Source organism: Gymnogyps californianus, chromosome 8 (assembly GCF_018139145.2).
Source record: "Gymnogyps californianus isolate 813 chromosome 8, ASM1813914v2, whole genome shotgun sequence".
In the NCBI taxonomy this organism is placed as follows: Eukaryota; Metazoa; Chordata; class Aves; order Accipitriformes; family Cathartidae; genus Gymnogyps; species Gymnogyps californianus.
Genome location: NC_059478.1, coordinates 15,717,066 through 15,744,485, shown reverse-complemented (window position 1 = coordinate 15,744,485; position 27,420 = coordinate 15,717,066). Strand labels below are relative to the sequence as shown.

General features: G+C 41.2%; 1 protein-coding gene across 1 annotated transcript in view; it reads right to left on the bottom strand.

Annotated features, from left to right (window-relative positions):
• Positions 1-4,506, bottom strand: part of DPYD (dihydropyrimidine dehydrogenase) — a 361,479-nt gene extending 356,973 nt beyond the window's left edge. Inside the window, exons 1-3 of the mRNA XM_050901009.1 lie at positions 4,411-4,506; positions 3,717-3,788; positions 1,690-1,758 (exon numbers count right to left, since the gene is read on the bottom strand). Coding sequence (XP_050756966.1) covers positions 1,690-1,758; positions 3,717-3,788; positions 4,411-4,506 — 237 coding nt within the window. The remainder of the gene's footprint in view (positions 1-1,689; positions 1,759-3,716; positions 3,789-4,410) is intronic.
• Positions 4,507-27,420: the final 22,914 nt, after the last annotated feature.

Sequence of the window (27,420 nt, the reverse complement as noted above, 5' to 3'; positions counted from 1 at the left end):
CTAACAAAAACACAACAAAGAACCAAGGAAAGTGTGCAGCAATATATTAATAAATAAACTAGGTACCACAACAACCTATCTGAAAATGGCACAGAGTCCAATCTCCATAATAAATATAAACCTAATGATATTGTGCATATGACTAATACTTGAAAGAAGTGCATCATTAGGAAGAAGAGATTAACTAACATCAAACTTTCAAAGCAGCTTTCAATTTTTCCACCTCATATCTACATTCTCAAAGTGGTGTGCACAGGTACCTCTATTAAAAAAACTGCATACACCGGCAAGATGTGTAAATCAGACGGTTTGGCTGCCTGGACACTTCTCTCTTTAATTACATTATAATTGTTTTTGAACCTGAAATTAAAATGTCAGAATGCACCATGATTGCCTTTAACTGATGACTACCATCCCATCTAAATGGAAATATTTAGATTCATCACCTAGATATTTTTTTAATTAGCTTTCAAATGAAGTCACAGGCAAGCATGTCTGCCTTCTCCCATTTGCACTGTTGGTGTCAAGTTGAACTGGAAAGGCCAACCATTTCAATGAACTAAAATAAACATAATTTTAAGGTCAAGTCACTTGTAACACTTCAGGCAGCAAATGTCATACTGAAAATAAAATTGAACCTTGGCTTGAGCAGAGATGAAAGGTTTGGCATTTCAAGGACTTCCTTGTGTTTATCACTTTAAATTTACAAATAAAATACCGGCATCACATATATTAATATTTATCATACTAATAAAGCTTTCTGAAACTATACGTATAAATACTGGAAGCATTATTAAAAACAAAGTACTTGTATAGGTGGGCTTACCCTAATTTCAAATGGTGAAGTCTCTGCAAGACCTAAAAACACTCAAAATTCCACATTAACTTAGTGAGCCACCTCTGACCATGGTAAGAGACCAGATGTTTCATAAGAAGGTCTAAGTATTTTGACTGAGGGCAGAAGTGAAATTGCTCAACTCAGTCCACAGCATAAGAAAACAAGGATGTTGAAAAAGTCGGTTATTTCATTTGTTCTGAGACTACACATCAAAGGTACGGGTGTATTTCTCCCCAGCCCCAGCCCAAGCAATGTGACCCAAGTACTGGCCATCTAAGGTTGATGTTCTACAGCTATCGGATGGAGTAAATCACCTCCCACCACTCACAATGCATGCTAATAAACTGACATCTGAGGGAATTAAAACATCTCATGGCTTTCACTAAGGCCTACCACCATTTAATGTGGAACCTCCATCTACCCTAAGCCCTTCACAAATACACTTATGGGTTTGATATAGACACGCTAGTCATCCAGGTGATGCATTTCCAAGGGGAATAAACATCTCTTCTGTTGTAAGGCGGTTAGGGAAGGTTACACAGTGATTTCTGAGCTGTCTCAGGGACAGAGTACACATCAGAATTGCTTCATGAGGAGATTCTTGCATTCTTCCTGCTTGCAAGGAAAACTGGATCCCTTTGGTGTCAATCTGGGCCGAGAATGATGATTCTACTACAACTTAACTGGGTAATAGCTTATGATTTGGATAATATTAAGAAAAAACTCCTATACATATCTTTGTCTAAACAGTCCCCAAATGTACTTGCTTTGGCATTTCATCCTCACTGTGTTTTCTAATTTTTTTTGTTGCTGTTGGTTTTTTCTAATGATATTTGAAGAAGCTTGCCCACTTGAATCCTATGTTCTTTGCCATCTGCAACAACAAAAAAGATTCGGGTATTTCTTATAGTTGTAAAAGCCTATGAGCAGAAAAAAAGGAATTTAAAGTTAAACTTAAGACCCGGTCTGAATCCCCTGTTATTTCATAAAAGAATGCACCTGGCCAATTTGAAGGCAAAATGTTCTTCTTATTTCTAATAAGCATTATTCTAAGAAGAAAACCGGAGAATTTAGTTCATTTCCTCACTCACTTCTTTACCTGCTTTCTTCCCCAGTCCCAATTTGGCCTGGATATATCTGATTTTTCTTATATTTACATTTTGAATTATGGCATTGCGTTTGAACTGCATACAGACCAAAATGACAAAATGCCGACCAAGATCTGTGTAGCTGATCTCTGTTGGCACATTTCACAAACTGATGCTCTGCACATGTAAAGACGCCAGAGATTTATGCTGTGCTGATCTGCAAGAAGAAATCTGCCCTTAGTATAAAAATGACAGCAAATGAAAATGAAAAGACTTCGAATAACATGCCCACACAAACGCCACCCTCTGAGCTTCTGATAAGACATTTATGGCCAAAGGTTTCCTAATCCCAAATGTTTGATTTCTTTGCCAAATCACATACTTGCCGAAGTCTCATATAAAGGCACAAATCCTGCTCTTCTCAAAGGCGACAGCACAGGGCAGGGAGCAGAGTGTGTAACACTGTACTGATGAAATAAAAAAAGGAATAGAAATCATATGCTAATAAGAGGAGGGAGGTTGCCAGGCAACCAGGGAGGGAGAGAAAGCAGTTTTTGATTTGAACTCTGTGCTGTCAAAGGGTTAGCGTAGCCAGAACAAACAGGACACATTCAGTCCAGCTTGTCTGCAGCCACCAGGAATTTCAGCTTTGCTCAACGTTTTAAGTAGAAGTGAGTTCCCAACTCAGTGCCAGCTATGTTTGTGTTCCCTGGGTCATTTTACTGTCACTGGCAAAATGACACAGGATAAAAACTAGCAGGTTTTTAAGAAGCGTCCATTTGAAAAGCAGCAGCATGTGCCTTTGGGTAGCACAAACTGCACCATGCATGTGGACCGGCTTGTAGGATGGAGATAGCTGTGCAACCTTGGGTCCAAGTAAATCCCAGTCCATCAGATACAGCCACACCTCTCTCAGCTGCACTGAAAACTGTGCAAATTCTGCCCTGCTGCTAAAACCGCACCCCTTCAAATGCATCTCAAAAGACTGCCCTGCACCACTGCACTCTTGTCACATTTGATGAGCAAAATCCTGCCCTACGGATCTCAGCTTCCTATATCAACATGTAGTTTTACTTTCTTAAAAGATGTAACACTAAGCAGAGGAAAGAATAAAATTCAAGTCCAGTCTACAACACAAAATCATCATGAAATCCATTTACATAACAAAAAGGAAAATTAATTTCAGTTCCTTCTTGTTTTCAGAGTTTTTAACTGCAGTGACAACTCATAAGTCCCAGCCATGAGAAAAGGTGGGAGTAGCAGGTCTTATTTTAAAGACCTTCTTACAAAAAGAGTAATATTTTAAAAATGTGGAAAAAATTGGAAGTTGAATTCATGAGTAACATTAAAACTCAAAGGCTGAAGGAAAATGAAAAGCAGAAGAGTCGATTTTTTTTTTTCCCCCCAATATCATTATTTCGGAGGACTTGACTGAATTTCAGTGCTACAATTTAGCAGACTATCGGCAGTGGAGGCAAGACCGTATATAACTCTTTGAGCATCAAGAGGATTTGCATACACAACATGAAAAGATAAAATGTTTCATACAGAAGACTTCCCTTCCTACTTGCCAGACCAGGTTTTAATCTGATGAGTAAATCATATTGTTCAATTCTCCAAGATAGACATGAAAATTGTGGTCTATAATCTTGCACGAGGTCTTAGTAATCATGCTATAATTGCTGTTCCACTCAGCTAAGAGTTTACTACAATAAAACCACTAAAACAATGAAAGAGCAATGAGAAATTCATTAACAAAAACAGTTAAACAGAAAGTTTTGCTTCCTCACTGATTGCTCGTCAAATGACCCTAGGAAGACACAGTCATCAATCTGGAACAGCCATCTGATCATCATGGCAAGCTATAGAGCAATAACTTAAAAAAATTCTACATATTAAAGTTTCGTTATGGAACTTCAAACAACTAGCAGGTATCTACAACAGAGTGAGACACTGTAATAACTGGGGCTTTTTAAAATAAAAGTTTAGCCTAGATCAAAGAAAGCCAGCTTCAGCTATTTATTCACATAACCTTTGCTTGACAGTTTTGCGAGGCATGATGACAAGTAGGATTCCCTGTTATCTTGCTGGAGGTTTCCTGTGTTTTTACAGTATTCTTTACTTTTCAATCCTTGCTCTGCTTCCCCCTTTAGACGACACCGAGCTTAGATCTCAGACGTACCTTCAAGGGACCACCTTTGCTACCTGCAGTCTTTCACTGTTCTAGTCCATTTGTATTGGGAGAAGAATAAACCTGGCAAGCAGAACTTGCTTACCTTGCTGTCATAGCCCGTGCTTTGTAGCACCCACTAAGTATATATCCCAGAGAAAGAAGAACCGTCACTGCTATCAAACCTGCTACTTCAAGCAGTATGGAAACTGTAGGTTGTACAATAGAGCTTCCTTGAGGCTTAGAGGCACTTCCCAGGTGGTCCTTACATGCAGCAGGAAGCATGGCACAAGCAGTCCTGTTCCCCCACCTACCCGATCCTGGAACCAGCTGCAGCCCTTGAGTTCAGGTGTACTGTCTGCACCCTTGGCGAGCTGCTCAAACAGGCTATAACCTCCTTCCACCTTCATTAGCAGCCTTCAGAGAGCAGTGTATATCTTGCTGCTGAAGAAACTCAAAATCAACATGCACATGCCTGCTACACACTGAGGAACTCCTGGAGCCTCCTGTGTCCTCACTAAGGTCAGCACCCAATGGGCACAGTCTGGCCCTTAAGAAACACTCCTCTTCACCCTGAAGTTAATGTAGTTCGTAAAGCTTTTGTCCACGACAGGCAACAGTAACTTATTTATACCTATGGATTACACCACCACAGAAATAAGAGTACAGTGCATGAGAAGCACAGCAAACGTTAGCTTTCTAAAGTAACAGCAAATAAAGCTATGTGGATGAATTTTATAATAACTTTTCAAACAAAAAGATGTGATTTAAGAGCCATCTATACTTTCTAAAGCTAAATGAAGAGAAAGCTTGACACAGTTACAGTGACGATGTTCATTATATGTGAAAGCACCACAAATTTACCCTGGAATTCTCAGACAATTCCCAGAATTGCTATTTCAGAACATGGCTCTAGCCCTTCACATCTTTCCTTTTATTCTCACAAGTCAGGCATCAGTGCTAACATCTGGAAACAGCTGTGACAGCAGGCTAGGTACCCAGCTGCTGGCCCAGCAAGGAATTACCCATTCATCAACACCCAACTCCCCTTTAAACACATGCAATAGATGATTCAGAGAGAAGGTTAGATCTGTGAAATGCCAACATACTCTCTACCTGCCGTAAGAACGATAATGCTGTTTCATACTAAGGTATGTTGGGGGGGTGGGTGTTAATTTACTGTCAATGTTTCAGGTTTGTGACAACAGTGTGGCAAAGCATCTCTGCTCTGCTGAGAAGCCCGTACCAAGGAAGGCTGGGAGACCTACTCTCACTAGGTGTAGACTGGATGGCAAAGAGCTAGAAAGTATCCACCACCCAAACATCACCGAATGAGATGACTAGAGGGACTGCAGAGAAAGACTGGAATGCTGTCAGGAAAACATAGCACACAGAGAACAATATTAAATAATATCATTCAAGCTTGTGTCATCCTGCATGAACTCAAGAAACTAAGTTAAGATTCTACTCAGCACTTCACAGTTTTGCTATTCATTAATTTCTGAGTACTTGATCTGACAAGTTTAATTCTTTGAAGAACTCTGAAGTTTCCAATAGATATAATTATGTATGGTTTACACACAATGATAGTAAGGAATCAGCTAAAAAAAAAAAAAAGGGAAGGCAAAAAAAGGAAGACTTTTTTCCCCAGAGTATCATTGGGAAAGGTACGTATGAAGCCTGTAAACACTATCTGGAGTCTGAATGTACGTTCAACAGAGTTCACATTACAAGTTAGAAAGGGAATGCTGTCCTCATACCGCAGATTTCAAAATTTCTTATGAAGATCTAGAGATGCAACAAATAAAAAGCCAAGACAAGTCCTTGCACCATACATCCAAGGTAGGTACTTTCACTCGTAGCTATTTTAGAACGGGCTTTCTTTCCTTTTGCTTAGAGTTTCTACACCCAAGGAATATTCTCAGCACATTTTGATAGAGTTGACCAGATTTAAAAAAAGCCAGTGTTTGGTGGGTTTTTTGGGTTGGGTTGGGGGGGGGGGGTGGGGGGGTGTTGGTTTTTATTGTGGTTTTTTTTTTAACACTAACATTTTTTGGAGAAGACCCTATATTTTAATCACAACACTCCTAGTCTTCCACAATTTGGAAAGCAGACTTTTCGAACAAGATTATCTATGTAATTTCTTCATCTTCCTTACTTAGGCCAAAAGATTTGCTCAGGAGCTGAAGCTGCTGGCTAAGCCAACCAAGGGGGACAAGATTCCTCAGGGACAGCTTCCTGGAATTTTTCTTTTTTTAAATAACTTGGAAAATTGGCTGTGACTTTAGCTCCTTCTAGCACAGATTCTTGGCTCCTCTTTAACCAATGACATCAGCCTTTTTATCCAGCCTTAACTAGCTAAATAAATGATAAAGTAGTACCAAGACTCCAAAGGTCATATTTAATATTTTAATTATATGAACTATGTTTGAGATTCTAACCATTGAGATAAGTTTCATGAAATCATTCGTTCAGTTTTTATACTGTAGCCAAGAAAGTGACCAAAACATTCAAGTTATGCTGCCAGTGCTCATATTGATAGACTTCTCTGCTCAACAACCAAATTTCTGAGAATATTTATCTACAATGATATAGCCTTAGCTAACATGCACTTTCCCTACTTCAAAGAAAAAGATAAAATACATTTTTATTGAAAATACACTACTTTTTTTTCCCCAAAAAAAGTCCCATGGGGGGGGGAACGGAACACAAAACAGAGAGCTACAATTAGACTATCAGTAATTATTGATATATTCATCTGGGAGACAAATCATACAGTGACTAAATTTATTCGAACAGATGGGGAAAGGACAATACATTTGGTTAGAAGTAGACTGCCTTGATTTCCTTGCTATTTAAATGAGTGCTGAAAACGAAAACACAGGAAGATACTGACCAAAGTTTCTATTTTCAATCCGAGAGAAAAGCAAACACTAGTTTTTTTTCAAAATCCATCAGTTAGTCTTCTAAATCATGTAGTGCTGCATACTATTACCAACACATGATCCTACAATATTATATCGTTCTCTGAGTCATACATATCTAGAAATGCAAAACAATGTAATCCCAGAAATATTTTGCATTAAAAATTTGAGGAAAGTACTCAAAAATCTGTACTGCTAAAAATCAAACTTTTGTAATAGAAAAATGAACTTCTACACTTGAAGAAAAATCCCAGATTGGCTGCTCTGAAAACACGGAGCTGGTAAAAGACAGACAGTACTGATTTCATAGTACAGTGCCTCCCTAACTGCCAGGTAGAGTTCTACAATAGTTCATTCTTCCTGTCCATTCCATGTTTTGGTTTTATTAGAGTATCTATAAGAGCATTTCTGGACATTCGTCATGGTTTGAGCAGAAGCTCAGTTAGGAAATGGACTGGACACAAAAACTCAATATGAGAACTGATGATAAATTCAGTCACAACTGACCTAGAGGTGTTTTCAAGCTGCTGCTGTGTACGTTTGCATGTTATGACTGGGCCCTCAATGAGCTGCAATAGCCCACTCTAAACATAATATTTTAACCTTCAAGTTATACCACTGCAAAAAGTTGTGTCAGGCTGGAACAAGACTGTCAAACTACAAGTTGGTTTATTGTCACTTCGTTTTTTACTAGACTCTCTAAAAGAGCTGAAGCTTACAGCCACGTGCAAGGTCCTGTGAAGGGTGGGAGAAAGCTACCTTGAGTCCCAACCATGCAACCTGGCTAACATCAGCAGGAGTTCACTACATTACATTGCACTAGCCGTGGTCCCACTCCACCTCACCTCTGCCTTGCACCAGGCCATGTCCGGACCCTACCACCCAAGCTCCCAGTCCGACCTGCAGCAAGGAACGTCACGGAAAAACGTTAAGTGCCACAGGTACTGGAAGCCACTTGCAGAAAGGGTGCTACTCCTGCCATCCTGCTCAGCATTCCATGCAACTGTTTTACTCCCAGAAGACACGGTCCGGTACGTCAGCTCAGCTTGGCCCATAGCAAGACAGTGAAGAACTGAGGGCCCGCACACCTCCAGTGGCCCGCAGGCAGCTGCGGGCCACTGAGGCCAAGGCCGTGAGGCGCTGTGAGAGGGCTTGGCCCGGCAGCTTGAGGCCCGTGAAGCCGCCCAGGGCCTCCTCAGGCCACGGCCCCCGAGCAGCCCCGCCCCGCAGGAACCCTGCCAGAGCCGGGAGGGAGACCTCACCGCGGGTGACGGGGCTCGCCCAGACCCAGCCCTCGACTTCGCCGGCGGGGAGTGACAGGAGGCGGCGAGGAGAAGGGGAGGCGCCGGGAGCCGCCCCCTCACACCCCTCGGCCGCGCGGCGGCCCCGCTCACGGGGGCGAGGGACAGGGACGCGGGGCGAGAGCCGGAGCGGTGCCTCAGGCCGCCGCCCCGGCGGCCACCCCCGACAAGGGCTGCGGCTGCCCGGGCGGCAGGCCAGCCCCCGGGGCCGGGGATGCCCGCGGCCGGCCCCGCAGCGGGGCGGCACGGCGGAGCGAGGCTCCGGACGCCGCTGGCGAGCAGCGGCAACAGCGGCGAGGCACTTCCTAACGCAGCCAAACTTTGCTGGGCGCTCCCGGCCCCGGCGCCGCCGCCGGACAGAGCCCCCTCCCCGCTAGCGACAGCCGCACGTCCCGGCAGGGCGAGTGGGTACCTCAATGTCCACCGGGTCCCGGCTCAGCACACGAGCCATGGTGTCCGCACCGCCACCGCCTTCCCCCGGCTCCCCGCAGTCCCGGAGTGGAGCGGAGCGCGGGAGGAGGCGGAGCCGCCAGCCCGGACAGCAACGCCCAAGTGGGCGGGCGCCCCCCGCACCGGGCCGGGGCCGGGGCCGCCCCGGCGGGCAGAGCCGCGCCGGGTCAGGGGCGGCCCGGCGGGGCGAGGGGATAGTCGTCCGCGCGGGACGGGAGCGTTCCCGGCCCGGCACCTCGGCGCGGTGAGGGCTTGCGCCCCTTTACCTCAGGCCCGCGGCGGGCGTCAACGGTCACCGAGGGGAGCGGACGCGGCTCGGGAGAAATCCTCCACGGGGGCTTCACAGCACACTCCCCCCGCTGGGAAACGGCCCCTCAGCCGCAGGCCTCACAGGGCACGGCCGTGTCACCGCCGCTGCCCAAAGGGCAGGTGTCCTGGGGCCCAGCCTCGCCTCCATGAGTTATCACAGCACCCTTTGCCAGAGCCCACGGGCACTCGCCCCGTCTCGGTCCACATGCACACCACAGCCTCCTTCGCCATCGTCCTCCCCGTTCCCTGTTGGTGGAAGGGGAAGCAGGGACTGCGGGGACAGTGCCAAACCTCACCCTGGTTCTTTCTCTACTTCATGAAAATCCCACAAGAGCCTGCACACCAGGGCTGCAGCCAACACCGCCATGCTCAGGGACACAGCCCCCCTCCTGCCCAGAGGCAAAGAGGGAAGACCCTTCCCGAGGTCACACATACACCTTCCTAGCATTACCGGCCTGGGCTGTCCCTGAACCTTCACCCTGCTCCCCGCAGGGACAGCGAGCCTTCCCTCCCCCTGCATCCCCTCAGGAGAATTCTCCCCACAGAAGCCATCCTGCCGCAGGGGGTGCCACAAAGGCAAGCAGGCCAGGTCACACAGCCTCTGTGCTCTCTTAAGTTTCTCTCCTCCCAAACATTGCCATTGTTTAATACCACAAACACAATATTTATGGTATCACTGAAACAAACATTCCCACTGCAACATGCCTACAAAGAAGTTCTGCCTTCCCTGCTACCTTAAAAAACAGCAAAAGCAAGTATTCTCCATTTGAAAAAAAAAAAAAAAACAACAAAACAAACACCATAACATCAGTTTCTAGACAGCACTTTCAACTAGCCACACCTATGATCCCCCAAAATATGAGAGCTTTTCTCATCATTTCACAAGAATAGAGGAGTTTTAATTATGACCAATCTTTGATTTTCCTATTTGCAAGCCAGGCAACTTCTTGGCTTCTTTCTCCCAGAGAATCCCAGATCTGGTCTTCAACATGCTCTTTACAGCACTCATTTTATCCAGTTAGCTTTCATTCTCCCTTCTTTACTACAGCATTAAAAAGGATAAAAAAAGGGCTTCCCACTCTTATTTGCTTTATAAAAAGCCTGAAAAAGTATAAGTAGCTTCTGGACACTGATGACCCTTTGGGTGCAGTAGAGAATAGGTTTGCCTTTTCTCTTCCTTTCATGTCTCCAGAGAGAATGCCTGTCACAGAATAGCATGGAAATTTTTCTTTGCCTTGTAATTATTTTATTTCTTTCCATCTCTGTAAATAAGCACTTTTGAGATGCCCAGTGGAGATTTTGTTTCCCTTGTAATATGTGGAGAAATAAGGTTGTGGTCTTTCGTGTCTCAAGTGAGAGCTGTGTTTTCTCAAGTCTCTGCTTCAGCGCTATCACATAACAATTCTTGCTGATTACAATCACCCATGCAAAGCAGTTAAAGCATTGGCAAGAAAATCAGAAGCAGGATCCCCTGCATTTCTAGTACTTATCTCTAACAAATCCAAGAGTCTGGTTCATTTCATTAATATTAACATTGCTGAGCAGCTCAGTGGTCTCTGGTGCTAGCTGGGGAGTTTTCTAGTTGCGTTTGCTCCTGACGTATAGCACTATATTGACTATACAAGTGCACTAGGCCCATAAGTCACTTTCACAAGGAATACTTCCAAGTATATGAAATACTAAACTGCTTTGTGTCCAACCATCTACAGTTTGCATCCATTTGTTCTAAAGGAGCAGTTACATTAGAAGAGACTAGCAGCAGCCACTGGACTCTCCAGTTTCATTCTGTCCTGTCAGGTTTTCAGCTGTTACAGATAACACTCTTTTGAGGAACCTCCACTTCTTTTGGCAAGTGTCACCACGCACATTTTCTCTTTTGCTCTGCAGGTTATAAATCCTTGGTTACCCCCATGTTACCTACCAAGCCAAATGAATCTGACACCTGTAAGATTTTTGCCCTGTGGAACCAGTAAATAGTAACACCATTTAAATTTCACAGAAGTAGGGTTTTTCCCTCCAAATGAAGGAGGACTTACTCTGCCAATAAGTACAGGCCAGAGAAAGGGATTCAGAGACCTAACCATACCCTGTCTTACCTCACAATTTGTATTTCTTGGTAGAGAGGGCTCCTCTTATTTCCTCTCCCACACATTTCTCCTGGGGATCAACTTACTGTCTGTAAACCATGGCAGTCAGCCAGTCTGTGTCAGCCTGCTGCAGTTGCCAGCTTCCCCCAGCAGTTCGGGAGAGCCAGCCTTCCATGGATCACCCTTCTGATCTCTGGATCCTCAGCTGTGGCAAATAGTGCTCTTATCAGCACTGAGCATCTGTACAGCTGAACTTTGTTTCAGGAAATAAATGAGCAGAAACAGGGAGGCACGCACAACATTCATCAGAGTACAAGTATTCCCACTTTTCTTAAGCGGAAGTCATAAGAAATTTTAATAAAACAAGTGTTACGCAGCCTAAATATAGTTTGGGCTTTTTTCCTGAGGAGGTGCTAAGCCTCTGATTTTTTAATTTTTTTTTTTCTCCCCCCTAGCAGGGTTTTAATAGCAGCAGAAACAGACCAGTGATGCTAAAGACCTAACTTTCACTTCTGGCATGAAATGCTGTTGAAGCTTGGTTGAGTTACACACTTTTGAAAATTGCCATTAACCTTTTGTTCCTTATGCTCTTCAGGTAAAATTTGCTCACGTGCCAAAGAAATAACTGCACGTGAACTTTCTCAGAAAACCTCCAGGCACTCACTGCCACCACAGCAGCAACAGCCTTGTGCTGGGAATGGCTGCCTCGCAAGGAGGCCAGAGGAGGGCAGGGCAGGGCAGCAGGCAGCCAGCAAGGTCATGTCCTTCAAATTCAAATGGTTCCAGGAACACAACCTGCAATCTAAAACAAAGGATTCCTCCTCCAGCCATTGCAGTAGTTGATCTGCGAGTTTAAAGGGTAAACTGTAAACTCTGGAAGTTCAGCATTCAAATTCTGGCAGTGATGTATTAGGAAGCCTAGAGGTCTCAGTGTACTGACATATCATACAAGCAACTCCCCACTTTTTCCTCAAAACTGCCCGATTCACATCAGTTCAAGTACCAGAAAGACAGGACATTCCAGACTTTAATTTGCTGTGCAGTTGTAACTTGGACCTGGTGGGCAGTCTTTAATCACACACTGGTTTTATTCCAGGACCAGTTTCCTCACTCATTGCATATGATGAAGATTGATGGTGACAGTCTCACAGCTAGCATCTCCCAACATCTGAATGCAGATTTAGCAATCCAGATTACTCACTACACTTAAGCAAGTTCATCTGTCAAATTCTTGGGATTCAGGAAAACCTGAAGTGAACCCAAATTGCTCTTTTACCTTCTTTGAGCACCTCACTATGACAATGCACAGATTTACATTTCAGTTATTTGCTGCTTCTGCCCTCTCAGTTTGGTTTGTCATCTCCCAAGTGCAACAGTCAAAAGGTGATATATCCAGTATGCAAAGGGTCCAAAAGAAATAGGATTAGCAAGAAAATGCCATGAAGATGACAAGCTGCTTCTGAAGGCTCCCAACAGCTTCTCAGATGTTAGCTTGATTTCTTCCCTTATGCTAGGAGTCACACTAGTAGTGGTGGTGACTTTCCCAGGACAAGGCAAATCACTATTAGAGTAAAATTGAAAGAAGTAGCCCCACTGATTCCACTGCCAGGTTCATCAACTCTGAAGACATCTGTGTTGCATGTCTTCACTCTACTGGTGTCAAGGAGGAAACAAATGTATACACATGAAAAAGCTGGAGTGTGAGGGAAAGAGGTTCTACGGTACTGTTTCTGAAAGGTCCATAAGTGAAGAGCCATAGAGTAACTATGCCATCCTTTGTCCTCCCTCATCCTAATCCAATCCAGGGGGACTGGAATTCAAGAGTTAATTTGGGAAGTCTTGCTCTCACTACCTCTCCCAAATAGCAGCACTGATGCTGCAGTACATAGTTACAACTTTATGCATTTCTTCACCAATTTAGGGAAAACACTCAACTTAAAACATTCACATTAGTGAAGAAGTTTACCTTGCCTTTCTAGTCTGCTTGTTTACAATTGGATTTGCAGTGCTCTTCAGAAAGAGTAGCTACACAGGATAACCCAGGGTATGCCACAGTACAGGAGTACAAATGCACTTTAAGTGCGAGAGATACATAATTATAAATTCTGTTAGGAGGAAACTGACCATTACTCAGGCATAGCCTTCGGGCATGGAATTGTAAAGCACAAATAGATGAATAAATAACATAAAATGGCCACCATGTGAGCTTTGATAAGTGTCCAAATGCATTTTAAACTAAAATGAACTGTTCTTTAGTGAGTTCACTAATTTATTCCAGCCATCTGTGTCAGTGTAAACAAAAGCTTGTCTCCTAAACTGCTTCATAATTTTTTAGCTGTAGCAGGGACCACAAGTTTCAATATGATCATCTTAGGGAAAAAAATTAAGCAAAAAGAACCCACATATTTTCACACCACAAACATCTTTTGATAACCACTATCATGCAATTCAAAGAAATATTAAAAAGTAAAACTTGTTTCTGGCATAGCATAATGTTTTCCTATCTAAATGCCACCAAATGTTTCTTTAGGATATTTTAGGGAATGGAAAAATCTGGTTATTTTTTTCCCCCCTCCAGTCTCCAGTGATGACATCTGTAGACAAATCCTATATTTATTACTAAGCTTGAGAATTGCTAAATTGATGTCCTGGGTTTGCACTGGTCCGAGAGTCTTTTCTCTGTATGTGCCTCAAATTATTTTCAGTCTCTTAATGTGCTTCTCATGTTGCTGGACCTTAGCTAGGTAGAATAGTCAGGAGATTTGAGTGTTTATAAGCTAAAAAGTATACACATTTAGCATAAATCTTCCCTTGATAAAAGCAATTACAGATCTCAGATTAAGATGGGATTTTGGAGCATTGAACCTGGGGAAGAGGAGGCTGAAAGTACTTTACAGGAAAAGTATGCTGGACTTAATTTTAGAGATACTGAGCAGCCACTCAGTTACATCAGACCAAATTATTCTTTCTGGACAAAAAAGGAAATCCACTATAGGATTTGAAAATTTGAAATCACTTAGTTGCCTCTGAGACATCTCATGGTTGCGGTGGTGGAAGGGGTGTCACGTTCATCTCTTTCAGCCCTGGGTGTTAGAAGCAAAGGGTGCTCCTTTCCAGACATGTACACCTCTGGGATGAGAAGAGTGAAAACTAAGTTTTGTTTGGAAGGATCAGACCATTTGCGCTGAGGCCCAGTACACTGCATTATTTGTATCTTCTACATTCCCTGTGGCAGCCAGTTTCTGACAAGGGTGAGGTCTGCCTTTTGAATGAGACCCGGTTTGGAGCCATTTCATTGTGCAGCAGTGAAGTAGGACAAAATAATACTGAGTTCACCCGAGATTCCTGTAGATGTCAACTGGCTGGTGTCTGTGCAAACTGACCTTCCAGCCCCCCTGCCCTGTGCAGAGAAGGTTTCCAAGTCTCCAAGAAGTCAGACTGCCAAGCTATTAGAGAACAGGTTTGCTACATACCTAACTTCTGGCAACAGCAAGTATTTCTTCATTCAGGTAAATATTAGAGATGGTGACTTACTGCCTAGCTTATGACCATGCAAAATTGACTACTTCTGTGCTTTCAGTTGCAAAGGGAAGCATGCAGTGAGATCAGAGGAAGACCAGCCTCTAAAATAGACAGACACCACAAATACATTCACTGAACTATTGGTATGAATTCACCCCTTCCAACAACGGCAGGAGCATCAGCAGGAGATTTTTTTTTTTTTTTTTTTTTTGCAAGGATTCTGTAGTTGTGTTGCTTTCCAGAGATACTGACCAAGCACAAACTGGCCTCTTGAATTCTTTACAAAATACTACTAGTATTTACTATTGGTCTTTATAGTTGCAGCAAAACTGGTTTCAACTTTGATGATAGCTTTTCAAATGCCTCACAAAACAAACATTTGACAAACAAAATGGCTACTGTTTGCTTTATTAAATGACTATTTTGTAAAGAAAAACTGCCACCAGATTAACATCCTTGAAACAAATAAACTGTTGGTGTGTTTGGATTGTTCTTATTTAGTAGTTCAAAAAGGAACAAACAGGTTTGTGTTTTCCTAAAAGAAATACAATGACTGATGGTAACTTAATGTCCCTTTAAGTAACTGCAGTTAGTCCTTTGTCTCCACAATACATCCATTCCTCTCATGGCTGAAATCCCAGCCATACTAGGTAGTGCCCAATGATCAGCAACAGCAGTTTTAGGCTAGGTTAGTAAGCTTTTAACGCCTTCAGCTATGCCCTGTAACCAAACAAAAAAATCTGACAGTCATTGCAGAATCTATTATTAAAGTACTAATGAGAGCACTACAAAAGAAAAACCATAGCAACTGATAGGAGCTATATGCTAGCCTCATCCTAAGTCAACCTGGTAGGCAGGTTTACCTGAGTAATCTTAGTTTTAACAGTAAAGGCAAAACAAGAATAAAGAGTTACCTTGTCTGATTTTGTAATGTGAACACTTTTCTTCTCCCTAGCATACATATAATGCATGACATTCCCAGAGGACTGTCTACTTGCTTGCTTAGAGATGACAATTTACAAGTGACATTAGTTGTTTAGCTATGTAAGAGCACATATTAGTTTTATATTAACGGACGTCTTCCCATTTAGTTATTATAGTACACAAAAATTAAAATTTTCTTTTTCCTCTTACTTAAATACATACTGGATTGCCATTAAAACAGTGAAGCTTTCTCCCTCCACCAGTGCTCTATGTAAACACTAAACAGGACTCTGCACATTTTTAACCCAACTCTTCGCATGCCTGTGAGTTGCTTCCTACAGAGAGTTCCATTTACTTGCAGATGATTCATTTACACTGGCCTGTAACTTCAGCAGTTGTGGCCATACACAGAGTCAAAGGTATTGCTCCTATTGCAAGATTTAAATACAGAGTTAAAAGGCTGTAATCATTTTCTAATAGAGGCTGCTGTCTTCTCCGGGTCTTTACAGTGCTCAGTGCAACAGACTCCAACTATAACTTGGATTTTATAATAGTATTCAACAGCCATCAACACTAACAGACACAGGTAATTAACTTGAATATTTTGTTTAAGCCAAGCAATGAAATATTGCTGGAGAAAAACTGTACTATGGTGCTTTACATTGCATAAATAATTGCTGTAATGTAACATAGTGCTTGGGCTGAAAATGAAGTAGAAACCCCCAAAGCACTAACCAGTATGTCTTTTGCTCTGTAGCTTCCAGCAAACAGAGCAAAAAGAACAAAAACTTAGTCAAGTTTTTGTGCTGGTTTTGGCTGAGAGGGAGTTAATTTTTTTCACAGTAGCTACTATGGGGCTAACAGTGTTGATGATACAAGGATGTTTTCCTTATTGCCGAGCAGCGCTTACACAGAGTCAAGGCCTTTTCTGCTTCTCACGCCACCACACCAGCGAGTAGGCTGGGGGGGCACAAGAAGCTGGGAGGGGACACAGTCAGGACAGCTGACCCCAACTGCCCAAAGGGATATTCCATACCATAGGACATCATGCTCAGCATATAAAGCTGGGGGAAGAAGGAGGAAGGGGGGGATGTTTGGAGTGATGGCATTTGTCTTCCCAAGTCACCGTTACGTGTGATGGAGCCCTGCTTTCCTGGAGATGGCTGAACACCTGCCTGCCAATGGGAAGTGGTGAATGAATTCCTGGTTTTGCTTTGTCTGCATGCACGGCTTTTACTTTACCTATTAAATTGTCTTTATCTCAACCCACGAGTTTTCTCACTTTTACCCTTCCGATTCTCTCCCCCATCGCACCGGGGGGGCAGTGAGCGAGCAGCTGTGTGGTGCTTAGTTCCCAGCTGGGGTTAAACCACAACAGTTTCCCACAGGACAGTTCAAGAAAATTTCTCTTCCCTACCTTGCTATAGAGCTGACTTTTACCGAGGACCTATACACTGCATAGAAGAAAGCCGATTTCCACTTACAAGTCTCAGATGTGGCTGTAGCCCCCAGCTGTTGGTATAAGATGATGGATAAAGACTATCCACAGCCTCGGTGGTTGACTGGAGAACTGATGCTCAGATAATATAAATGACTTGTGGTACATCCCTATGTCCTTGCTAAACTACTAGGCTGATGGCAAGCTAGTCATCTGTCTTGGAGTGTTTTGAGCAAATTCCTGAAGCTTATTTCACCGCTTCAGAAGTAGCGAACTTTACAATCAGCAACAGTTATTGCCTTCTTGGTGAGGTTGAAATGAATAGGAGAAATTAATTCCTACCCAAGGTCCCTGCAAAACATGGGCAAGACGTTAATTCACTGCCACCCTAGCCTAAGGTAGCAATTGTCAATAGGACAAACAGTCTGCATCATCATTTTCTCTCTAATTTAATCAAGGTCATATTAGATCACTACATCAAATCAAGCAGAGTCAATTTGATCAAAAAAAAAAAAATTGAGCTAAACCAGTTTCCTTCTGGAAATTAACCCTTTATCACAAACATTATCCGTCAATGCAGACCATCTTATTTCCACTGAAAATGACTACCGCTATAGAACACACACCACGCTTTAAAAAATAAATCCTCTCCCACAAAGTAAAACAAGATTACATTGTCTAATCTCATGCCTAAATTTGTGGATTTTGATCAGATTCAAAAATTTAATTCTTGCTTTTATTTTTAGTTCTTTCAAAACTATTTCTTCTACCTTTCTCTTCTTCTTTACTTACCATTAGCCCCATAATACCCATTGACCTTATGACAGCTTTTCTAGACAAATGTCTTGCATATACAATGTTGTCACTTCTCTGGTCATCTATTGTTTTACATGTTTGGGGTTTTTTTGCCATATATTATATTTAAGTATCACACAGGAAAACAACAACTTTCATGGAATACTGAAATGTATGCCTAACAAAAGTGTACCGTATTATGCTGGGTGCCGTTTACCTCATACAAGGTCAGATCTTAAAAAAAAAAAAGGTCATGGTGTTTGTGAAGCTGTCCACTTCTTACACAAAGTAAAAGGTTTTGTGTTTTCTTGCTGGTGGATTTGTTTGCTTGGTTTTGGTTGGTTTTGTTTTGTTGGGTTTTTTGTTTGTTTTTAAGATCATGTCCAGTAGAGCTTCTTCCCCAAATTTGAACCAATTATCACTTTTTTCATTGCAGCACCTACGTGTCCAAGATTTTACTCTAACTGCGTAATAATCTATTGCTATGGCAACTTTCGGCTAAGCTGCATTCCACCTTTCTGCAGAATGCCTGCAGTTAGGTGGACTACAGCCACAACAGCCAGCTGGGAAAGTGTGATCTCCACCTGGCTGGGACTCATGGAGGGAGAGAGGGGCAGAGATATAGTCCTTTTAGCCCACACAGCAAATTCCTGCTTCAAACATTCCAAAAACTTGAAGGATCCCTCCCACGTGCCTCATAACACCTACATCAATAGCTTCTATAGCCAAAACATTTTTTTTAAGCTTGTCAAATACTGACAATGAGCTCATATATATATATATATGCATACTTGTCATTTCACACTTATTGCAGAGAGAACCTGTATCACTGTCACTGGATATATTCGCTATAAGCCTGAAAGGAACAGAATATTGTAGGGTTTAAAAGGCCTTTTTATTTTTTATTCTTTTTCCTCAATCACAGAAGAAATTAATCATCATCATATAAATAAAGCTATTGTAAATACCAAAGTCAATGGAGCTGTGACAATTAAGATTGACTAAGGAGCTCCCCCCCACACACAGCCAGACCTGCAGTTGAACCACGTTGTAACAGACTGGCTGGCCCATCTGTTTGTTATGCTTGTTTGTTATTCTCCCATCATATACTTAAACTGTCAGCTCTGGTTTTGGGTTATATGCTTTGCAAGTACATATCAGCCATTTAAAGATGATGAGCTCCCCCACCCCCATTAAAGCCATGGTAACACAATTTTCCTTGGATCTGATTTTGCACTGCTTGAGTAATGTGACACTGAGCAAGTACTACTCACTACAGATGTAGGCTGTGATCTTGCGAGGGACAAGCCTTGGTATCAGCAGGATGAATTTGAAAGGATGCAGACTGTGGCAGAGAGAGACATAGCTGGCTTTGCTTCTTCCAGTAACACTTTTTTTCCTTTTAAGTCTGTACCTCCATCTCATACTACTTCCACAGAACAAAATGAAGAGAGGACTAGTAGACTAGAAATATTTGTGATTAAGTGTAACCTCAAAGTGTTTTGGAATAGGAATAATACACATGGAATAACAACTGCTGTAAGTTCTATATAGATGTGTGATTTTTGGTAAGCTGTATTGTAGAGTTTCTTTTTTTTTCCCTTTAAGGTTGAAATAAAGCACTCAAAGCCAAAAATGCATAGAATCCCTTTGGACAAAACGTATTTGGTTGGAGGAAAACATGGTTTGCCATTTAAAATTTCTACAACTTTTTTCTTTAATATATATACAATTTATGGCTCTATCTGCAGATTGTGATTTTTTTATTTCAAAGTCAGTTATGTTGGTTTTGCTATCTGCCAACTATAAGATGCTATATTTTACCACCAAGATATTGTAATGAACCGCTAGTTCAAGATTTGAAAATCTGTGTACCAATGAATTTGTAATTCCCTCCTGCCCATGGTTGAAGGGACTTTTTTTTTTTTTTAAAGCATATCTAATATTGCAGAAAGTCTGCCTAGGTGTTTGATGATAATTAGCTAGAAAATTAGCCTGCTAGAAATGTTATTCATCAAAATACCGTTGAGTTCTAGGAAGATTGCAAACCTCTGTTGCAAAGTTTCTCAGAGGCAGGCTACTTGGTTGCATCAGGTTTAAATTACATAAAGTATTGATTAAAGTCTTTCTTAATTACCTATTGCCAACTTAAAAGGTAAACCAGACCATTCATGTGCCTGTTATTTTAAGGGAACATTTAGGGCCAGATTCTCAACTATGTTAGGGCTCAGTTGTACTACTCCACAGCAGCCCAGAGAGGCTGCTAACTAAGATAATGGTTGCTATTCTACCCTGACCCTGCAAGCCTCAAAATATGGGTGGGATTTCCCCATGGCTCAAATTTTCTACTGACATAGTGCCCATCAGCTGTGCCTTGCCTCATTTGTAGCAGCACAAAAGGAGGCAAAGGAGAGCATTTATACAGAAGCTCAGCATCAGGGAAGTGAGGATTAAAGCTTCTTCTGCAACTTCTTTCAGGACTACAGCATGTGCTTTGCATTCTCCAATTCAGATACATCTAGTTTAGAAAGTATTTGATTTCTGTATATTGAAAAATTCTATAATTCTGCCAACATAATTATTTGGTATTCTCGTTATTGAAGGTCATTATCTGTGATATCTGCTGTTTGCAAAACACAGTGCATGTTCATAAATCAAGGCATTCACTAATGGCGCTGAGGGGTTAATTTTGCCCAGTCATCTGTAATTAGCTTCAGCAAAGCTCTGTCTCTTCCAGTGAAGAACTCTTTAGCCATCCTAAGCAAGGGGGCAAATAGTTTCTCCTCAGATGAGAAAGCTGTTGCATATGGTATGAGTCCACTGAGATGCCCATTTGCATTAAGATGACTTGAGCCATCTTTCTGGATGACTCTAGATAGCCCTTGACTACACAAGCAGTCGGGTCTCACCAACTTCAAGGAGTGCTTAGAAGGATGTGCTGTATGAAAGGAGTTCAGAACATAATCAAGAGCAGCCATCGCTGTATCACAAATGGTTCCTGTTAAGTAACCACTGAAACAGTTAGAAGGAAGGGTACACCTCTAACCTTAAGAGCAACTACAGTAAATGGAGTTTTTAAACCCAAAATACAGTTTTAGCCAACAATTTGAATACAAGCAATAGCAACACATGCTCCTTACAATGCTTTCTCAGAAAGCCTGCGCACCCAGGGCTGTGACCAGCAAGTCCAAGGTGCTGACGGAAGCCTACTCATGGTGCAGACGAAGCTGTACACACAGTGGAAGCTAAACTCTTACCACACAGTCTCTCAAGAGACCTTTAAACCTGCTGTAGACAAAGTCATAAACAGACTCTGGACCCATTTCTATTGCTGATAACTTCACTGAAGATGGAATCGATTGTTTGTTTTCTTATTTTGATTATATAGAACAGCACGTGTACTTTCATCCCAATGTGTATCTGAAGTTCATCCTATCTAAACTTCAAGGATTTGCATTTCTTCCATAAAAGATGAGTGATACCAAATACAAAGAGTGAAGAAAAGTATGCAAAATATGAGTCTATTTGGGCCAAGTTTTAATATAGTAACACCTTGATTCCTACTTGAGTAATTGAGCATCTGAAGTTTCTACAATACAGATATCACTTCTATTATCACTATACAGTCCACAGTAAGGTTTGTGGGTTTTTTTTTCCCTTTTTATGGTTTTATAAGTGGACTGTACCTCATGTTCAGAACACTGATATCCTAAATCAAGCTATTTAGTTACAGGACCCCTCAGCAACATTAAGCCATTACAGCTACTTATGCTCTTCCTACCTCCACACTAACAGAGCCATAGGATGTTTTGCAAAGAAAGAAGTGTGGGAGAACGTATAAATAACCAGAGCACGCCTCATGTTTTTGTTCTCAACTCTCTTCTAACTCTTTGCTACAGGCTGTCACACCTCCCCTTCCTCTTTTCATTCTGTTTTTACTATCTCTGAAAGTTAGTCAGACCTTTTTTGAAGTGCCACAAGGATACCCCTGGGGCTGCACATGCTTCTTTGGTCTAAGCTTCTTCCTTTAATACACTTTTCCCCTTGTTTTGTTATCCCCTCCCCTTGTCTCCATTCTACCACCTGTTCTTCATCCTCTCTTCTCACTTGCCCTTTTTACCATGTGGAGCTTTTGCTTTTAACTCTGTCACAGCATTAGGAGCCTCTTTTTTTTCTTATTCCTCTGTGATGAACAGTTTACATTTGAGTATAAACTCAATCTAGCTTTGTTGATTTTCAAGCATGCTATGGCTGCTTTTGTAGCATTTATTTTAGTAAATAATGGGTCTGCAGGACACAAAACAGACTTTTAAACCAAAGTAAATCTTAAGATGTTAAGGAGAACAGTCACCTTCTGTCTGATTGATCCTGATTCTTAGGGGATGGTCTACATCTGTTATGAGTTGGAATTATCCTCCTGCTTGGAGAAAAGCCAGAGCACTGGAAAAGGAGAAAAAAAAAAAAAAAAGAAAAGAAAAAACTCTTAACCAAACATCCTTCTGATAAAGATGCTTTGGATATAATGAAATTAATCAAACAGCAATGCAGGATGCATAGTGGTCCTTTCTACCTGGTTTGTCTTAGGTGGTTTCACAGTTTCCAGGTAAGTATGGAAAAAAGGAAATATGCTAGTAGGGGGAAATATTTTTTCTTTCCCTACCTCTATGGATAAGCATTAAAAAATATTTCTTCCATATCAAGTTACTCAATGTTGCATTTCACCTCACATTAGCTTGAGGGCTACATCAGGGTGTGAAGTTAACATAGTGTAACATATGATGAACTTATTTTGCTGCATAGGGAGCTACAATAATATGTGCTGAACTGTTGTTAAAAACATATGAATTTGAGCATCTGTAGGACTTTTTCCTTGTGATCAGGATGCCTTAACATGTTTCTTACTACTACATGTTCAGAAAAGAGTGAACTAGTCTTTTCTTTATTAAAAGAAGGATAATGAAGAAAGCTAAAGTGATTAGGATGTAAAGTTAAGCATCCAGCAGTTTAAAGTCAGCCTGTCTCTGGCAAAATCAGTGCAAATCAATATTAATTAAGAATTTGGCCCAATATTGGCAGGCAGAACCAGAAAATAAAGCCAAAAGGCAGACTCATCAAAGGAACTTTGAGATACAAATAATAATCTTCATAAATTAAAAAGGAGAAAAACTGTGACAAATAGGCATACAAGGATACTCTTTGGTACAAAACAGAGCAGGTGACTTCTTTCTAGTTCTGCAAAAAATATAGCAGTGTAAATACTAGTGAAGTGAGAGGGGAAAACTTTTTTTTTCTATGACCTCTTTGTTACATGCACCGGAGAAGAATCATTACTACACTCTAGTCAAACGTACCAGGAAAGCTGAAAAAAGTGAAATCCCAGACTCTTTAAATCAGTTGCAAACCTCACCTCTGTAATTAAGTTCTCTAAATCAGTAAGATTTCAGCAGAAACTAAAGAATTGATTAAGAAGATCCTAACATCATAGCGTAGATCCATTCTTCCTGTTAGTAACTCTTCACATTGGAAAAAGGCTTTGATCCAGCGAGGACCTGTTCCTGCTCACCTTGAGCTCTATAAGCTTTTTGCTCCTGCTAGGCACTAATTGATTTCACTGAGAGCACGTGATCTTAAATTAAGCAAATTTAGCTCCAATTCATGACCATATATGGAAATGCCTCTCAGAAGCAGCAACTGTTTCAGAATGCAGATTTGCTCTAACCTCACCATCTCCTGGGGCAGAGTGACGGTATGACAGAAAAGGAAGCTTCAGGTTTTTTTCTGTGATTTGAGAATTATACAGAAGGATAAGACCCTCTGTGCTTTCCCCTTACAGTCTGCCCTTTGATCCAAGGAACTTTGGTTCAGAGGCTTGCAGGCGATACAGAGCTTGCATGCAATGAGCATACGATACAGCAGCTGCATATTCCTGACTCATCACCTCTAAAGCAAGTGTAGGCAGCATTAGGATAGATAGAGGTAACTGTGGGAGTTTCCACCACTGTGAGCCAGGTGAACACTGTACAGCTGTTCTTTATGTGTTATTCCTAGACTCTGCCCCCAGAACCCAGTGGAATAATGTGGATCACAGTATCCCTCTATGGTTGTACAGAGAGGTAGCACCCATTGACTCTTCCTGCATCTTCTTACAATCTTCATACTCATCATCCAGTGAATTAGATGACATGATGGGACCCATCATAATTTACTTCCCCTTCTAGGTCTGTGTTTCAACTCTATAAACAACATCTAAGAGTCCCTGTTTGCCATCTTTGTAATATAATAAATAAGACTTACGTGCAAAACATTTTTAAGAATGGCAAGACGACTATTTTATTTCGTGCAACACAGCATCAATTATTTTACCAACTGCTTCTTGTAATCTCATAGATTTGGCCGTAGTTGCACTTGTATAACCTGTACACCATGATACCAGAAACAACCACTTTTTTTACTCTTGCTGCTCTCATTGTGTAATAAAAACATGTGATCACTCAAAATTCCATATGTAGACTGGGCAGACAGCCCTTATAAATGTTATTCTTAGCGGGGAGTTTCATTTTTAGATACTGCATAACATGGTATTTCATATGCAATTGTCTTCAAATCCATGGGATCTCAGAACCGCTCTGCCTCGCCTCCCATCCACCCATCCTCCAAAGGATTGCCGTGTGGCGGACAATTGAGAAAGTCTCAGTAAATAATTAGGAATGGCCCCTTGTGCCAGCACTTTTCCTGTATTTTGTTTTTTCATTTAAAGAATATTACAGACACACTATCAAGGAATGACACTGTTCATCTGGTATCTTTGGCATAAACAGAAAATGTGAATTAAGGCTTTGTAATAAATGCTATAAAATGGATTTCTTGAGCAGAATAATGTGTTATCTATGGGTAATTTCCCATGAAAGTAGAGACTATAATTCTGATTAGACATGGATATTATCTTTTCCAGAATGTTTCTGTCAATGCACTGATTCAGCAACCATTTAGACCCCAAGGTCAGGGCTGTTCATAAGTCCCATTGATTTCAAAGTTGAACGTCTACCCAAGATTAAACACAAAGAGGAATGCTTTCCTAAATCAATTTATTTAAGTCTGTATGTAAGTGCTCTGTTGAATCAGGGCCTAAAGTCAGCAACAAATCAGGAAAGATAATGAGTTTGGGCCAAATAAGTGTATTAGTAGCCAAAACGCATATAATGAGACAAGGAACATCATTGTTACTTGGATTTGAACCAAGATCCCCAAATGTATCAGCTCACTAGAACTTTAACTTTCATCTCTTTTGGAGCTCTTAGCTTAAATCTAAATGGTGAAACAGGTTACATGTGCCTCTACACATTGGGGTGGCCCTTGGTTGTCTTCTGCCCTGCGTCTGGATCTCCTTCCCAGAGAAGTCACAATATTAGCAGGAGGGACAGTGCCTGCCTGAGTTTGTCTTGCTAGGATGGTACAGAAGATATACGTAAACTCCAGAGCTAGCAAGGGCTCTGGACCCCACAAGCTCAGGGTTGAAATCTTTTGTTCTGTGCAGTGTCTTCAAACAGACGTTTATTTAGAGTTTCTGTATAAAGCAAGTAGAAAGTCATCTTAACAAACACAGGAGATTATGAATTTGACAGAGCACAATGTAGATCAAAATGGTTTTAATCATTACCCCCTGTTTTAATTACTACTTGACACATTATCTCTATTGTCCTTCTACAAGTCTCTCTTTTGAGTGAAATAGTAAAGGCGAGTCACAGCTGAATATATATGCAGTCTAGAAAGAAAATGGCTTTGAACTATTTGAAATGATTTATTGTCCACATTTCTTTATGAATATTTATTTGCCATAGTGAAAGCAATTCAATAAAGAGAAAACATGAGGACCAGTTAACTGAACATTTGCATACTCTAACAGTTAAAAAAAGGAAAAGAAAAATAATATGGTGCTTTAGAATGGTGTTAATGCTGTGGTTCTCCTATTTCCTGTAGTTAATTCCAAATATTGCTTGTGTGAGAGTAAAAAGCTAAGGCCAAGACTCTTAGGAATTCAGATCCTGAAGAGGAGATATATAAATAGCCTACAAATAAGTGCCTGTAACCTTTATATATTCCCATTCAGAAGGAAATAAACTTTGTAGGGGTATGTTCAAGGCCAGGGTGGAGTCTATCATTTTGTTTCCATACTACTTCAGGTAGCTGGCTATGAAAGCTTGCTTTTTGCAACAAGCATACATAATCTAAGTCCTTATCTTGTCAGGACCAGAGATCATTCATTCCCTGACACTCCTCAGAGAAGCAGCAGGTATATGTAGCTATCAAAAGGAGACATGAGCACACTGAGTATTTTGCTGTGTAAAACCTTTAGTATTTAAGCATGGCTACGTGTACAAAAATCAAGACCACACATACAGCAGAGATGCTGCTTTCCTTCACTCCTCAGTGGAGGAACAGAATTCTTCATGGTATGTGCCCTCATTTCACCCTGCTTGAATTAATTGCATCGACCAAAAAGCACTATGCGTTAGACTTGGAATGAACTTTGTTCCTCAGAGCTTCTTAGCGATATTCTGATAGCCAGTCACAGATGGGGCCTTGACAGATTTTGTACTGATTTTCATGATTCCTTTTTTCTTTATATTTTTTTAAGCAGGATTGTCACTGCTTGAGAATTCAAATGCAAATGGAGATGTTCACAGGCACTGTTTCATACGGAAGCTCAGCTGGTTGGTTTTTAGAGCTCATAAACTGAATAGTGTAATGCATACAGTATTTGGAAAAGGATAAACTTGATATAGAATAGTTCTAGAGAAGGATGGTTACAGTAGTAAAACACAGACTTTGGACAAATACATAAATTCTCTATGCCTCAATTTTCATTTCTTTGGAGCAAGAATGATAATAATATTTATTTATAGTAATAATTATCATTATTATCTACCTGAAAGCTAGCTGTGAGGCTAATTCATTAATATTTTCAAATTACTTCATGATCCTCAACTAGAATTTGCCCTGAAAGTACTAAATATTATAATTTGCTCTGTATGCCTATTTCATTTTGCTCTGGAGAAAAACACACTTAATGCGTTGCTCTCTTTACATTTGTCTACATACCACATTCTAAAATTCTGGCTGTTGAGCTTTTCTAGAAGTTACTAACAGGCACATTTTACATTATTGTATTTTTTGCTTATTTCTCCCTCTTTTGTCATAGCATTTTACCCCCACCTAGATATCGTGATACCTGATCTGGGGGTTTGTTACTGCTTGTACAAATACGTAAGTTGAGACCTACACTTGCTATTTATTTCCTTGCCTGAATTTGGAGTTGACAATGTAACCACACATTGGTTCTCTGAGGTCAGAGCTCTCTTGACATATCATTTTAAATGTATTGTGAGTAATCAGGGAGTTTCTTTAAGTTACACGTAGTTAGACGCTACCACATATTACATGCCTGATTATATTTGTAGGTATCTCAAAAGTTTTTTTCTTCTGGCAGTTTACCAGATCCTCCATTTATTGGCGAAAGTGTATCAGTTATTCACAACTGAAGATACCCAGATCCATTTCCTCTGGTTGTTATCTG